The 13,087-nt window shown below is 45.4% G+C and overlaps 1 protein-coding gene across 3 annotated transcripts in view; it reads left to right on the top strand.

The window, feature by feature from the left end:
- The window catches only part of CCDC50 (coiled-coil domain containing 50), a 39,508-nt gene that overhangs the window by 6,522 nt on the left and 19,899 nt on the right, over positions 1-13,087 (top strand). For all 3 annotated transcript variants that reach the window (XM_052685787.1, XM_052685789.1, XM_052685788.1), the window contains exons 2-3: positions 7,349-7,411; positions 8,733-8,862. In XM_052685787.1, coding sequence (XP_052541747.1) covers positions 7,349-7,411; positions 8,733-8,862 — 193 coding nt within the window. The remainder of the gene's footprint in view (positions 1-7,348; positions 7,412-8,732; positions 8,863-13,087) is intronic.

The raw sequence follows: 13,087 nt of genomic DNA, 5'->3' as shown, positions 1-13,087 counted from the left end.
CCCCAGCATGCACACTGCTTCACCCCTAGGCAAAGTAGGGATAAAACACACTTGGAAGGGGCAGTGGTATTTGTTATGCAGTGCAGGCATTGGCTGCTAGGAAAATTTCTGTCCTGTTAGCTTTTCATGTTGCACAAGTGCTGGCTGAGTCAATTGAAGTTGTGTCAGATGCTGGAGAGGAGGGCTGCAGAAGCGACTTCTGTTTTCATCCATAGTTAAAGATTAACTTCATTCACATACAAACTTAGCTGTGTTTTGAATATTGTGAATAATATTTGGTGGCCTGAGTTCTGCTGCTTGGCTCTGGCATCACAGTGGCCAAGCTACTGGTCAAGTCTGTGACTCTGGGGGCTGCATTGGAGAACCAAGCAGGATGTGGCTGAAAGGGCTGAGTTTCCATAAAGTGTGCTAATACTCCTGAAGGATCAAAGTCATTTTCAAGCACATGTGTGAGCTTGAAGTGCTTAAACTCAGTGTATTCTTCTGAAAACCAAAAACATGGTATTTAACATTCCTGACCTATGGATTATGTGTTAAGCTTGGCAGATAAGTGCTCTTATCTCGAAAGACTGAAGATGAAATAGGGTGGAATTATCCAACATTGAAAAAGATGTCTGTAATAAAAACAGTATGAGAGATTTCAATCATTTTGGGGCATGATCTGAAATGACCTTCTGAGGTCCCTTGTGGTGCTACTTTTTGCAATCTTTGAGATTCTTCTTTGTCTGTGCAAGCACGTCACCTCCTCTGTTGGAGTGCTCAGCAGATGCTATCTCTGCTTGAGGACTGCTCTAGAGTACAGTTCACAGGCGTGTTTACTGAAAAGACAGTGCCAAACTGGTGGGCTTAGAGAAGACATTTCCTGAAGGGAGAGCTGCTGATTTCTATTTCAAGGCAGGTTAACAAAATAGGCTTGTGTTCTGAGGATTTGGTTCCAAAATATATGCAAACTTCCATTGCAAAGCATAGGTTGGACAGGTGACAGCTTATTGTTGGGGAATGGTGCAGAGAGCACAAGGTTCTCATACCCTTGACCTTAAAGCATTTATCTTTAGAGCAGCAAGGATAACCTCATTCCCAAATCCCAAGCTGCTTTTAGCTTCTGGGCCAGAACTGCCAATTAAAAAAAAAAAAACAAAAAACCAACAACAAACCACACTGGTGGTGGAGATATTTTGTGCTCTGTTTTAAGAGCAAAGCAGAGACTTTTCTGCTTGCTATCAATTGGGGCTGCCCAGCTTCTTCATGCTTCCTTCCCCAGCCTGCCTGGTCCTGTCTGTTTCTCAGGAGCCATCTTCTCCCTGTGTGAAGTTGATTTCCTTGGCACTGGTCGCCCATGGTGACCAAAGTCCCAGGAATGCTGCTGAGATGTGATGTGGATTAGCACAAGCTCAAGAATCTCTCAGTGCAATGGGAGAGGCAGGAAGGAAATGAAAAGCACTGAGGTCAGGTCATGTATCTCACAGAACAGGCGGTGCTGGAACTGCAGTCCCTCTGGAGCTGCCCCTGGTTTATCCCTTTCCCCAGCCAGGGCTGCTCGGCCAGGTCATCTTGAACTCAAGGAAATCTTGGAGCACTCACCTGGCTGATATAGTCCCTGTGGTGCCAGTTGTTCTTTCTGATTTGCAGTTTTATTAACTCAGCATCTTTCCAAGATTGCTGGTTTGGAACAGGCTCTGCTTATTGCTCTCCAATTAATTTGTTAGCTCTCTAGGCCTTAAGAAGCAGCTTTAGCTGCTGAAACTTTTTTTTTTTTTTTTTTCTCTCCTGTGTCACTGTCTCCCCTTCCTGCTGTCCTTTGCTTCAGGATTCAGAAACTGCAGATGTTTGGAGCTAAGCATGACTCACACCTTCTCATTTATTTTGTGAACCATCCAGCACATGATGCTGAGGGGGAGAATGCAGGGAGTGGGAGGGGATGGGGAGCAAGGGATGGTTTTTTTAAACCCCTAAAGGAAATGCTGGGAGTGTGCCTGTGTCGAGCTGGCAGGGCTCCCGGGATACATCAGAAGGCCAGCACCAACATGGAGCCCTTGGGCTGATGTCACATGGCGTGGCCCAGGCCGCCAGGCACAAGTGAGGTATGGCCTGCTGGAGGCCCTGCTCACTCTGCTGCCCTTCCCTACCTCAGTCATACAGGATTGAGGGCTGCCTTAGCTCCTCTGTTGTGGTTACCTCACTCCCTTTGAAGCAATTCAGTGTTAAAGTGCTGAGCTATGAGGCTGAGGTAATGCTGGAGGAAGGTGGTGCGGCAGGATAGAAAGAGGAAAAGATTATTTTGTGAAATTTTGCCAAGTTGCTGTACCTAAGGCAGGGCTTCAGCCGTGCTCACAAAAGCCCTGTACCTCAGCGGTGCTTAGAAAGGCGCATTTTGGGGCTGAATATCTAGCAGCAAGTGAGGCCTGTGCATGGGGCTTACAGGGAGACTCTTTTGGGTCCCTGCAGCAAACGAGCTCCCCATCGCATGCCACTGCGTGGGTTTTGTGGTGGGATCTGGTAGTGTTACTCAGGAGTTGGCTGAACATGAACCAGCACTAGCTCAGGTTTTGGCCCAGGTGGCCAAAAAGGCCAGCAGCATCCTGGCTTGTATCAGAAATGCTGCAGCAAGCAGGAGGTGATCGTCCCTCTGTACTCTGCACTGGTGAGGCTGCATTACAAGTACTGTATTCAGCTTTGGGTTCCTCACTGCAAGAAAGACACCGAGGCCCTGGAGCATGTCCAGAGAAGGGCAATGGAGTTGTGAAGGATCTGGAGCACAAGTCTTATGAGGAGCAGCTGAGGGAAGTGTGGTTTTTTAGAGAGGAGGCTCAGGGGAGGCCTTGTTGCTTTCTACGACCTGAAAGGAGGTTGTGGTGAGGTGGGGATTGGCCTCTTCTCCCAAGTAGGGTGAGAAATATGCCCTGAAATTGTGCTAGGGGAGGTTAAGGTTGGATATTAGGAAAAATTTCTTTGCAGAAAGAGTGGTGGTGCACTGGCACAGGCTGCCCAGGGGGGTGGTGGAGTCACTGTCCCTGGAGGTGTTGAAGCACTGTGCTGATATGGCGCTGAGAAACATGGTGGGCATGGCGTGATGGGTTGATGTCTGGACTAAATGATCTTAGTGGTCTTTTCCAACCTTAATTATTCCATGATATGATTCTGTGCTTCCTGCCATGCCTTAGCCATTGCTTTCCCTACTGGCATTCCTGTGCTGGCATCGCTTTTGTTCACAGCTGTGCCAGAAGTGCACATCCCAGCACACTCCCTGCTGTGACCCAGCAGATTGGTTTAATCAGCCCGGGGCAAACCTGTTGTCAGTGTTTCACGCTTTGCTGGACTTGCCGATTGCAGCTGCTCTGATCGTGCCCCTGCTGCTTGTTTGACTGCCTGATGGCTTGCAGCCAGGGCCTGGGGATGGGAAATTGAGTTAATTCTCAGCGGTGAACAAGCATCAATCTTACCTTTTCATTTCTTAGCCATGCAATTAGGGAATAGGTAAACAGATTGCTTATTCCACAATGCAAGGCCTCTCAGAGAGGAGGAATTGTGGTTCTGTTGTCACTGGGGCTGTCCTATTTCTCAGCATGAACCCAGTGCCAGTAATGCCACATAATGAGCTGAGAATGAGGGCTCAGTGCTGCTGTAGCTTCATTTCAGACCACATCCATCCAATCTACATCTTCAGTAATTTCCTATTAGCCTTATTGTTGGATGCAACTTCAGGGAAGGAGAGAGTTGGTTTTTTTGGCCTTCCTGCAGCTGTCCCAGGCTCTGTGCCGTGAACACTGGGTCCATCTTGACGGAGCACTCGGCACTTGCCATCACTCCCAAATTTGCTGCAGGTATCCCCATCTCCTGCCACTTGGCTGGCTGACAGCGCTCTGTTCCATTCATAATGGGATGTTCTCATCCTCCTTTGCATGTTGTTCTCAGGCTGACAGAACTTGGGAATAATGTGCTCAGATGAGTTAGGGGCATTCAGTCCAGCCAAGTTTCAGGCAGTGATGAACATCTCCTTCTGCTCTGCCAACAACTTCAGCCTCATGGGGTGAAGTCTGTATGCTCCAGTTAGCCATTCATGGATTTAGGAGAACTGCCATCCGTTAAAACAATAAAATAGGTGAAAAAAAAAAAATCCCTGTTGTGCTGTAGGAATGAAGCTCACTGGAGGAGGTGAGACTTTCTGTGGGCCTTGGTGCAAGACTGCTGGGAGAAGAGCAGGGGTGTTCTACCACAGGCCTTCTGCCTTTTTGCTTGCACACCCAAGTATATTTCTGTCACCGTGATTTTTCCCACATGAGTAGCAAAGTGTAGCTGGGCGTGAGCAGAATGGAGCACAGAATCTAAAGTCCTGTGCACGTGTGCCTCTCTGAGGAGGTGAGGATGGAGCAAAGGTCTGCCAGCGCCTTCAGTGTCATGACCAACACGACAGCTTAAATGCCACGGGGAGCAGAAGGGAGTTCAGAAGGGCTGGGATGCAATTTCGTAATCTTTGCAGATGCTTCACATGTGCAGCTCTGGAAGTGTTCGCCCTTGCTTCTGCACTCCCTTGTTTTGCTTGTACAGCTGTTCAGGCATCTGTGCAATGAACTTGCTCACAGACCTACTGTGGTAAATACAACGCTGTTTTCTCCTTCTAGTTTGTGGGTGGGATTTTTTTTTTTCCTTTTTTTTTTCCTGTTGTTGTTATCAAACCTCCAGGAGGAAGCGCTCTGAAAGATGTGGTGAAAGCACAGCCCTGGATCTGGACAGGCTCTTTGTGGTGCTGCACTGAGATATCTCTGCTTAGCTCCAGCCTCTGAGCCAAAGGTACCTTTCCAGCAGGCTGGGTGATGCTGTGTGAGCGGGAGGTGGCTGACTCACCATCATTCTGTGAAACTAAATAGCATTAGGGACCACAGAGTAAAGACTTTTTGGGGAGCATCTGTCCCCATCCCATAAAAATGTGTTCCTGAATGCTGGACACCCTGAGTATGTTACCTGTGAGCAGCACTGCTGCCTGAAACAGCTGTGGTTGGTGGCTGGAGGAAGCATTTATTTATAGGAAAGGCCAACTGGAAGTGTTTCATTGCTAGTTAGCATTCAGTATCCTTTCAATGCAATATCCTATGCAATAAAAAGAAAGCCTTAATTGCACCATCCAGAACTGTACATGCTTAAAATGAGTCACTCTGGGATTGTTACCGTAATCACTGTCCTCATCTCCACCCTGCTGCTTGTCCCTCCTTCCCTGAAGCACTGCCTTTGACCTTGAGGGGAGGGCTGCTTGAAGTGCAGCCTTATCTTCAGTCTGTCATCTGCAAAATGCCCTCAAATGCACCAAAGCTTATCCTTGACACATTCTACGGGATTTTTGGTTAAAGTACTAACTTGGCTGCAGTCAGAAGCTCTTCTAAAAACCTGTGAAGCCCTATGGGTGCTGAGGAGCATCCTGATACATCTCAGCATGTGTCACTGTGAGAGAAAGGAAACTCGTGGGATTGTGGCTGCCTTCCCCTCCCCTTGCAGTGTTTTCTACCCTTTGTGGGGTTGGAAATGGTGTCTGCTCAGACTCTTCAATGAATGTGTTCCTCAGAAATTGCCCTCATAGCTTTCCTACATCCTGGGGGTCTTAGGCTCCCCTTGAAGTGGGAGCTCCATGGGCAGCAGTGCACGCTTTGTGTGTCTTTGCTCCCAAAGCACCAGATGCTGCATGTGGCCCTGTCCCAATAGGTGTGTGACTGTTTTACCGCTCCACTGCCTATCATAACAAGTTAAAAATAAACCCTTGTGTTTTCCCACAGTGTGGGCAGAGCATTCCTTTGAAAGCTCGAGAGTGAAAGTGATCGGTGTTTGTAAAAATATGCTCCTTTCAGACTGGTGCTCATCTTCCTGTTTATTTGTCTCTGGGTCAGCACAGCTTCCAAAAAGAAGCTGAAAATTACCCGTGGTGGTAATGCTGCGGGTGGTTGTTTTGGGTTGTCTTGGGTTGCAGGTCGACTTCTGGAGTCTGAGAACACCTTGGTGGGAAGACAGAATCTTCCCCCTGAGAAAGGAACGTGTGTCTTGGGGAGATGGGTTTCCACCAACGTTTTCAATGGGGAGTTTCAGCTCTTCTTCAACCCAATGACTCTCCTAAGTTTTGTCTCTAAAATTTCCATGGGAAAGTCTGTATTTTGTCTGAAGTCCATAGGTTAATTCAGGGGCAGTTTTCAACTGAACATGACTTGATAGCCCTTGTCTGGAGTACGCCCAGCAGGCTCGGGGCTAGGCAGCTGTTCACCAGCCCGAGGAGCTGAGCTGGGCATGGCTGAGGTATGTGCTGATGGAAGGAGCGAGAATGGTTTGAATGGGTTTTGAATACTCATTCATGTGTCTAAGGGAAAAAGAAACCTTTTGTCATTTCTCATGATAAGCATGAAGATCGAGTTGCTTGTTTTTCAGAATTTCAAGGCCTACTTTTGGACTGCATCCAGCCACTCCTGTCGCAGGGCTGGGTAGATAATGTTTTCCTTTTGCACTTCCAAGTTAGGCTTATCTAAGTAGAAATTAGTTTCCTGTGATTCTTTTGGGCTTGCAGTCTCATAACTGTTGAGAGGGCATTGGATTTGAGATCTGTGTATTCTGCTTTTGCCCTACAATTTCCAAACCCCTTTTGGTGGGGGAGAGAGAGCAGCCCCCGGAACTGTCGTAAAACCCTGGCAAAGCTAATGGAGGCTCTCAGTAGTCTTAGAGAGTGCAGTGATGCCAAGCAAAGTGCTTCCTTGGAATGCACGTTGTGCCAAGCACACCAAATGTCAGATTGCAGGTTTGAACCACTACGGGTTCTTGCTGCAGCCATGTTCAAGCCACTGCAGTTTCAGTCACTTAACTTTCTGTGTTGGGTATTTGTGCGTAATGTTTGTGTGCATTGCAAGTTGGATGAGTTTCTGGTGTGATTGCATAGCAATCAGTGCTGGTCCCAGTAACCACTTTTCATCCATGCTCAGGGTAAATACAGAGTTGTTATCAGCTTGTGATGACTTGAAGCCAGAGAGGTGTGTAATGTAAAGGTGGGGCATGTTTGCAAAGCTGCCTGTATTGCAAACTTGGCTTCGTGCTGCTTTACGGGAGACAAGTGCAAGGGACGTAGCATGGCATGAGGAATGCAGGCCATGTTCAAAGTCTGCATGGCAGGGAACAGAGGCTCTGGGATTGAGCAGCCCAGTGGTGGGCATTCCAGGGCTGTGAAGCAGGGCAGAGATGTGCCCTCCGAGTGCTGACTTTGTCTGGTTTGAGCAAGGCAGTGCTGCTTCAGAACCCAAGCATCTGTATTGATATTTTTTCTTTTTGTCTTTTTCCCCTTCCTTCCTCCTCATCGTCATTCTCATGGCTTTGTTTCCTTGTGCAGTGTGTCGAGACTTTGCTGTCCTGGAAGATCATACCTTGGCCCATAACTTGCAGGAACAAGAAAGTAAGTAGCAATATTTGGAACAAATTGAATCAAATGTATCCCTGCAGATAACTGTTTCTGCGTTGTTCTTATGTTGTCAGTTTTCATTTTTTTGCTTAGAGCAATCCTCTCTGCTTTTGTTTTTTTTAATTCTTTCTAATGGAGTATTGTTATCATTGCTGTATTTGCTGTCCTGTAACACTACTATGTGTTCTACCCCAGCTTGTATTGCCCTCTAGAGATGGTTGCATTTCATGTATACAGTTTTCTCATTCCATTTATAGTGGAGTTTCTTTATGCTGATTATAATAAGATTGCATGTGGGAGTGCGCTTGAGGTTTTATTGCTGTGTGAGGCTGTTAGAAATGACTAGCATGCCTGGAAGCTTCCCGTTTTACAGGCTGACCTGAGAGCAGCCAGTAGAGGCCTGCTTGCTGACTGATTTCCGAACTGCTAGTGCCTGCCTTCAGAACGGAGACTTCCTTTTAATTAAGACGTTTTGAGGCAAGGCAGCTGCATGCTTTAAAAAAGAGAGGAAAAAAAAGTACAGCCAGGAACTTACAAGTGGCTGGTGATTTCTATACAGGAGATGTTTGCTTTTCAGTCAGGGCTGAGGTGGCCTCTCTAATCTGTTTTGCTACATGCCAGTCGCATTGGTATCTAGCAGTACTAGGTCCTAGTGCTGTTCCATTGGTTCTACTGAGCATGCAGCTTGCACTCAAGTGACTCTTACTGCTGGGACGTGAGACCACCAAACAAAAACTGTAAGCTGCAGTTCTTACAGTCATCTTTTCTTGGAGGCATTATCCATGTATGGTAAAGGGCTCACTGTAGTGTTTAGTTGCTCTGTTGCTAAATATAAAGTTAGTGAGATTCTGGAACATATTACATAGGAAGGAAGAGGAGTTTCTCTCTTTGGATTTTCTTGAAAGTGAGTTAGGGAAGAATCCATAGAAATGGTTTACGTTCCACTCATTTTCATTGGCTTCTGATGGTTCTTTCCAGCCCCACTTTATTAATCTAGAGTAGTTTCCTGGGACCAGAAAATGAAATACAAAGCCTAAAAGTAAATCCCTACCAATCTGTATGCAATTAAGATGTGCAGGCCTTGTTTTGGTAATAAACGTATATGCAGCCTTCTCAGTGTTGAAGTGAGGCAATCTCAAGCTGCTGACATAATTTCAATTTGGGGCTTACCCACCTGTAGAGAAGTTAATGACATTACCCTGCAGAAGACTGTCTTCCTTTCTAGCCTGGAATCTCCCTCCCATTTCTTCATCTCATTCACACTGTGACATTCAGCAGGCTGATTTTTGGGGCTCTTGTCTGTGCTTATTTCCAGTTGAGCATCACTTGGCGACAAACATTCAGCGTAATCGTCTGGTGCAACATGACTTGCAGGTGGCCAAGCAACTGCAAGAGGAGGAGGATCTGAAAGCACGTGCTCAAATCCAGAAACGCCAAAAAGACCTGTGAGTTTAGGATGGAGCTGTTCAAACGCTCATCCTGTTTGGTCAGAGTGCTGAAATGAGTTGCTTTGTTTCAAGTTGATGCACGGTACAGTGGGGTACAGGTTGATCAGCCTTTTGCTTTAGATATCTGTTGCTATAGAAGTATGGATATTATTCTCTAGCATGGGACAAGATGGGAGCAGATGGACCTAGGGTCTGCCTTGGCTTGGGCTCTGTTGGCTGAAAAGAAGCCTTCCTATTCTTCTGTTTGTTGGCAGAGAGGAGTAACTTGGCCATTTGCAATAGACTTGCCCCTGGCTGAAGTCTGAGAAAGAAGAATTTACACTACAGAAGTACACAGTGTTATAGTGAATTCCTCCTCTTGTGGAAATGGCAGATACTGGCCTACCTGTATTGTGCCTTATAAGTGCTTTTGAGGATTTTGACTCCTTGTATGTTGGCTTTGCACTGTGCTCACAGCCCATATTTGTGCTTGTAGATGCTCCAGCATGAAGCATGGTGGGAAGAGGAGCTGCTGTTTTGGGGCCACTTGGTGGAGATAGTAGTTGTGGACATGTGTTCTCTTGCAGTCACTTCTTGCAGCAACTGCAGGAAGATTTTTAATGATTCAGTTTATTCTACAGTCTTGCTCAGAGCCCCTCTTACCTCATCTAAGCCACACTGTGGCTTGTGATTGGGATTTCTCTATGCCATGACTGTGGAGCAGGTATAGGAATAAAAAGTTATAGTGCAGAGAAAAACAAACTGGGACTTACCAGCCCAGAGTTGACTTTGATCCTACTCTTGTATTTTTTGCCTCTCACTTGCCATGCGTGAGAAGTAACAAATGGTTTGTGTGGCAGGGCTCAGTAAGATCACAATGATGAGAGGCAGCAACTTGCTTTCTAAAGGAGCTCTCTGAAAGGTCTGCAAAGCAGAATGCAGCGCAGCAGCTGGGAAATGCATCCTATCTTGTCTTGCTCTGTGATGCCACCCGCCAGATACAGTCGACTGTGAATCACAAACCCTGCGGGGTTCATCTGGCAGAGAGTGATGCAGTAGAAGAGCTCTGTGCTGCAGATGTGTGTGATACAGCTTCAAAGGAGCTGTTCATAAAAGATTTCAAGGCTGGGCTGTGGCAAGTCAGCCACTATACTTAATGGTACTAGCACATGCAGACAGTATGTGTGCATCTCTGAAGTTTGTTTTATTTCAATAGCTTTGTTAGCAATTAGAGATGTGAGCCTGTAAATGGCAACTTAAAAATTAACTTTGTATGACAGAGATGATTCCTTTTTGCTACTTGCTGGGAACTGCAAACAATTTTACTGCTGTAGGACTTCACAAAATGGGATTTGCTAACTTTGTGAGCCAAGTTACAGGCAGAACTGCTGACGCAGAACATTGTGTCAGCAGCAGTTCTACTCCTGAAAGCCTGAGCTCTGCAAGAATAGTTTTTGTTGCTTTCGTTTTTTAAAAAAAAAAAAAAAAAGTTGGAGGCTTCCTTTTGTAACTGGATCTTTGTCTTCCTTAATTCTCAGTACATTCCCACTGTCTCTTCCTTGTGCAAGATCAATGAGTTCTGGCAACACAACGACCCCCACTGCTGCTGTGTGCTGTATGGCCTAGGACAGCCTGACCCTGCAAGGTGGCAGAGGGGTGAAGAGGCTGAACTGGGTGGTCTCCTTAGAGACAAGAAGCATAACAAAAAAAGCTCTTCAAACATAAGGTTTTTTTGTTTTTTTTTTTTCCCCTGGAGATCTGAAAGACAAAGAAAACATGTCTATTCTTGCTTATTCTTTCCCTTGAAGAATTCAGGGAAGCTCAGAACTCTGCTAGTACTCCTGCTTCTTTAAAAGCATCCCTCACATTTAGCCGAGCAGCCTGGATGCTGCCAAGCATAGTAGCAGGGCTGCTAAAATAACTGAAATACTGTAAAGAGATGCTCTTTCCTTGTTTTGTTCCCAGTACCATAATGATTCTGTTACAGCTCCTTGGAACATTTCCCTTAAACCCTTTTGTTGTTTCTCATCTGGCAACAATTACTCGCTCCAGCCAGTGTGAATGGCAGCTTTCTAATCAGTGCCTTTATTTTTTTTATTGTTCTCTAAGCTGGTGTTTCCTTGACAGTAACACTGCTGGCTGTGTGGGCATGAAGGGCACCTCGTGTGAGGTTTGGAGGTGGGGATGTTTATGTTGCTCTGGCTGATTGCTGGAAACTAAAGCCATTGAATTCACAGTAAAGAAACTAGAGGACAAGAAATGCTGTCCAAGTTCTTTAACCTTTTTGCTTACTTTCAAGTCAAGTTGAAACACTAGCCTATGTTAAATAACTAATCAAGTCTCAGGATTTAATTACCACTGAGCATCAAGAAAAGACAAAATCCAATCCTTTGTCTCTGTTCAGTGGTTTTGAAAGAGCTTGATATGGAGTACAGCAGGATGCATGTCATCAGGAACAAGAAAGCACTTCTGCTTGTGCATTACTTTTGGTATTTGCTGTGAATGGGGAGGCAGTGACCTTGTTGCCTTGGTTCTGGAAAACAGTTAGCTGTTTGTCTTGTGCTTGTCTGAGAAAGATGGATTTTAAGCATTCAGCAATTAGCTGGTGCCAGTGAACTCATCAACTTAGCTTTGTTTGCAGGTGTCAGGAGGGACTGCAGACTCAAACACATTGATGTGTTTGACCTTTCTAATTTATTTCTTACATGAATCCGTGTAATCTGAGATTGGCCTTGTAAAAGATCTAGTATTTTATGCACACTGACAATATGCTTCTAGGGTTTGCATTTTCAGTTGTCTTTTTGCTTGGTACTGGTTTCCTGTTCCAGGTTTGCCAACATTCGCTTTTTATAGAGCAGGTTTGCAAACTATGTTTGACCTGTGTGCTTCTAAATAGATTTCTCTGCAGTCAGGTGCAACACAAACATACACACTTGCCAGATACGAGTTCTCTTATAGAGATGAAAGAAAATGATGTCTGAAATTGTTTGCCCTATCAATAACTCCAGGTCTGCACACACAAATTCATGAGGGCCTTCTAGGATGTCTCTAGGCCTGGGTCAATTTATGAATGTGAGCAAATGTTTACAAACATGGTCCAGGAGAGGGAAGGAAACATCACATTGTGATGTGGACATGGGGTTCTTGTGTGTTTGGAGAAGGAAGAGGAAGCATGAATAACACACAGTACCCAACTGTAGATCTGTTTCTGAGGGGCAATTAACATAAATAAAAAAAGCTTTTTTTTCCTTTCATGTGTTTCATGTTCCTTTTTTTTTTTTTTTTTTTTTTTTAAATCTCTGACAGATCAGATGTTTCTTGGTGATATTTCTCCTCTAATGCACTTCTTGCAGTGTCCCACCCTACACCACCTAACCAACTCTTTGCACTTCTTTTGTTCTTCATCTATAAAATAAGCCACTGTCGTGCCATTGGTTGCTCCAGCAATGCCAGTTCTCTCAGTTTTGCTGCATTTTAGTCCATTGCCTCCAAGTGTGCCAGGTCATTTAAACCCTGATCCTTCCTCAAGACAAGAACAGGTGCTCCAGTCTACCCTGTGCATGTACCTTTCATGTAGCTGAACCTGCTTCTCTTGAAGTATTTGCCTGACTTTCATAATATGCTTTTGGTTGTCCTCCCATCACCTATCTGATCACTGCCAGCATATTCTTTGAAAGATTGTATCCTGATAAAGCAATCTCTGCCAGGTGCCAGGTGTCTCCTGTGCCTTACCTTTTAGCATTTGCAACTGCAGAGATACCTTTAGATTGGTAGATTTTATTTTTTCCTTTTTTTCCTATCATTTTTTTCCCCTCTGACCTGTTTGGAGCAGTCAGTGACTCAATTTCAACAGTCCTGAAAGAGAGAGGTCTTAATCTTCATTCTCAAATCTCCCAGCCCTGTTCTGGATTGTCCCAAAGAAACTTGGCTATCATTCAAGCCTGTTTGCTGGGCATCATAGCTTGTAGCTGAGCGCTGCACAATTCTTTCAGATGCCTTCTGCATGACATTCCACAAATACATCTTTCCTAGTCTATCCACCCAGATGAAACTCATGGAAGTATGACATTTCATGTCACAATTACTGTTTTTCTGTTCTCCAGTTAATATAGTCCTGTGTGGTGCTGTGATGATTGCTTCCCACCCCTCATTCTGATGCACACTGCTGTTTTTCCTACTGACTGCTTCTGCTTTTGCATCTCATCCCACCTCAGCAGCATTTCTCATTCAGAAATCCAGAAAT

The sequence above is a fragment of the Tympanuchus pallidicinctus genome, unplaced genomic scaffold, assembly GCF_026119805.1.
Source record: "Tympanuchus pallidicinctus isolate F22 unplaced genomic scaffold, pur_lepc_1.0 scaffold22, whole genome shotgun sequence".
Lineage (NCBI taxonomy): Eukaryota > Metazoa > Chordata > Aves > Galliformes > Phasianidae > Tympanuchus > Tympanuchus pallidicinctus.
This window is presented reverse-complemented; position numbering and strand designations above follow the sequence as displayed.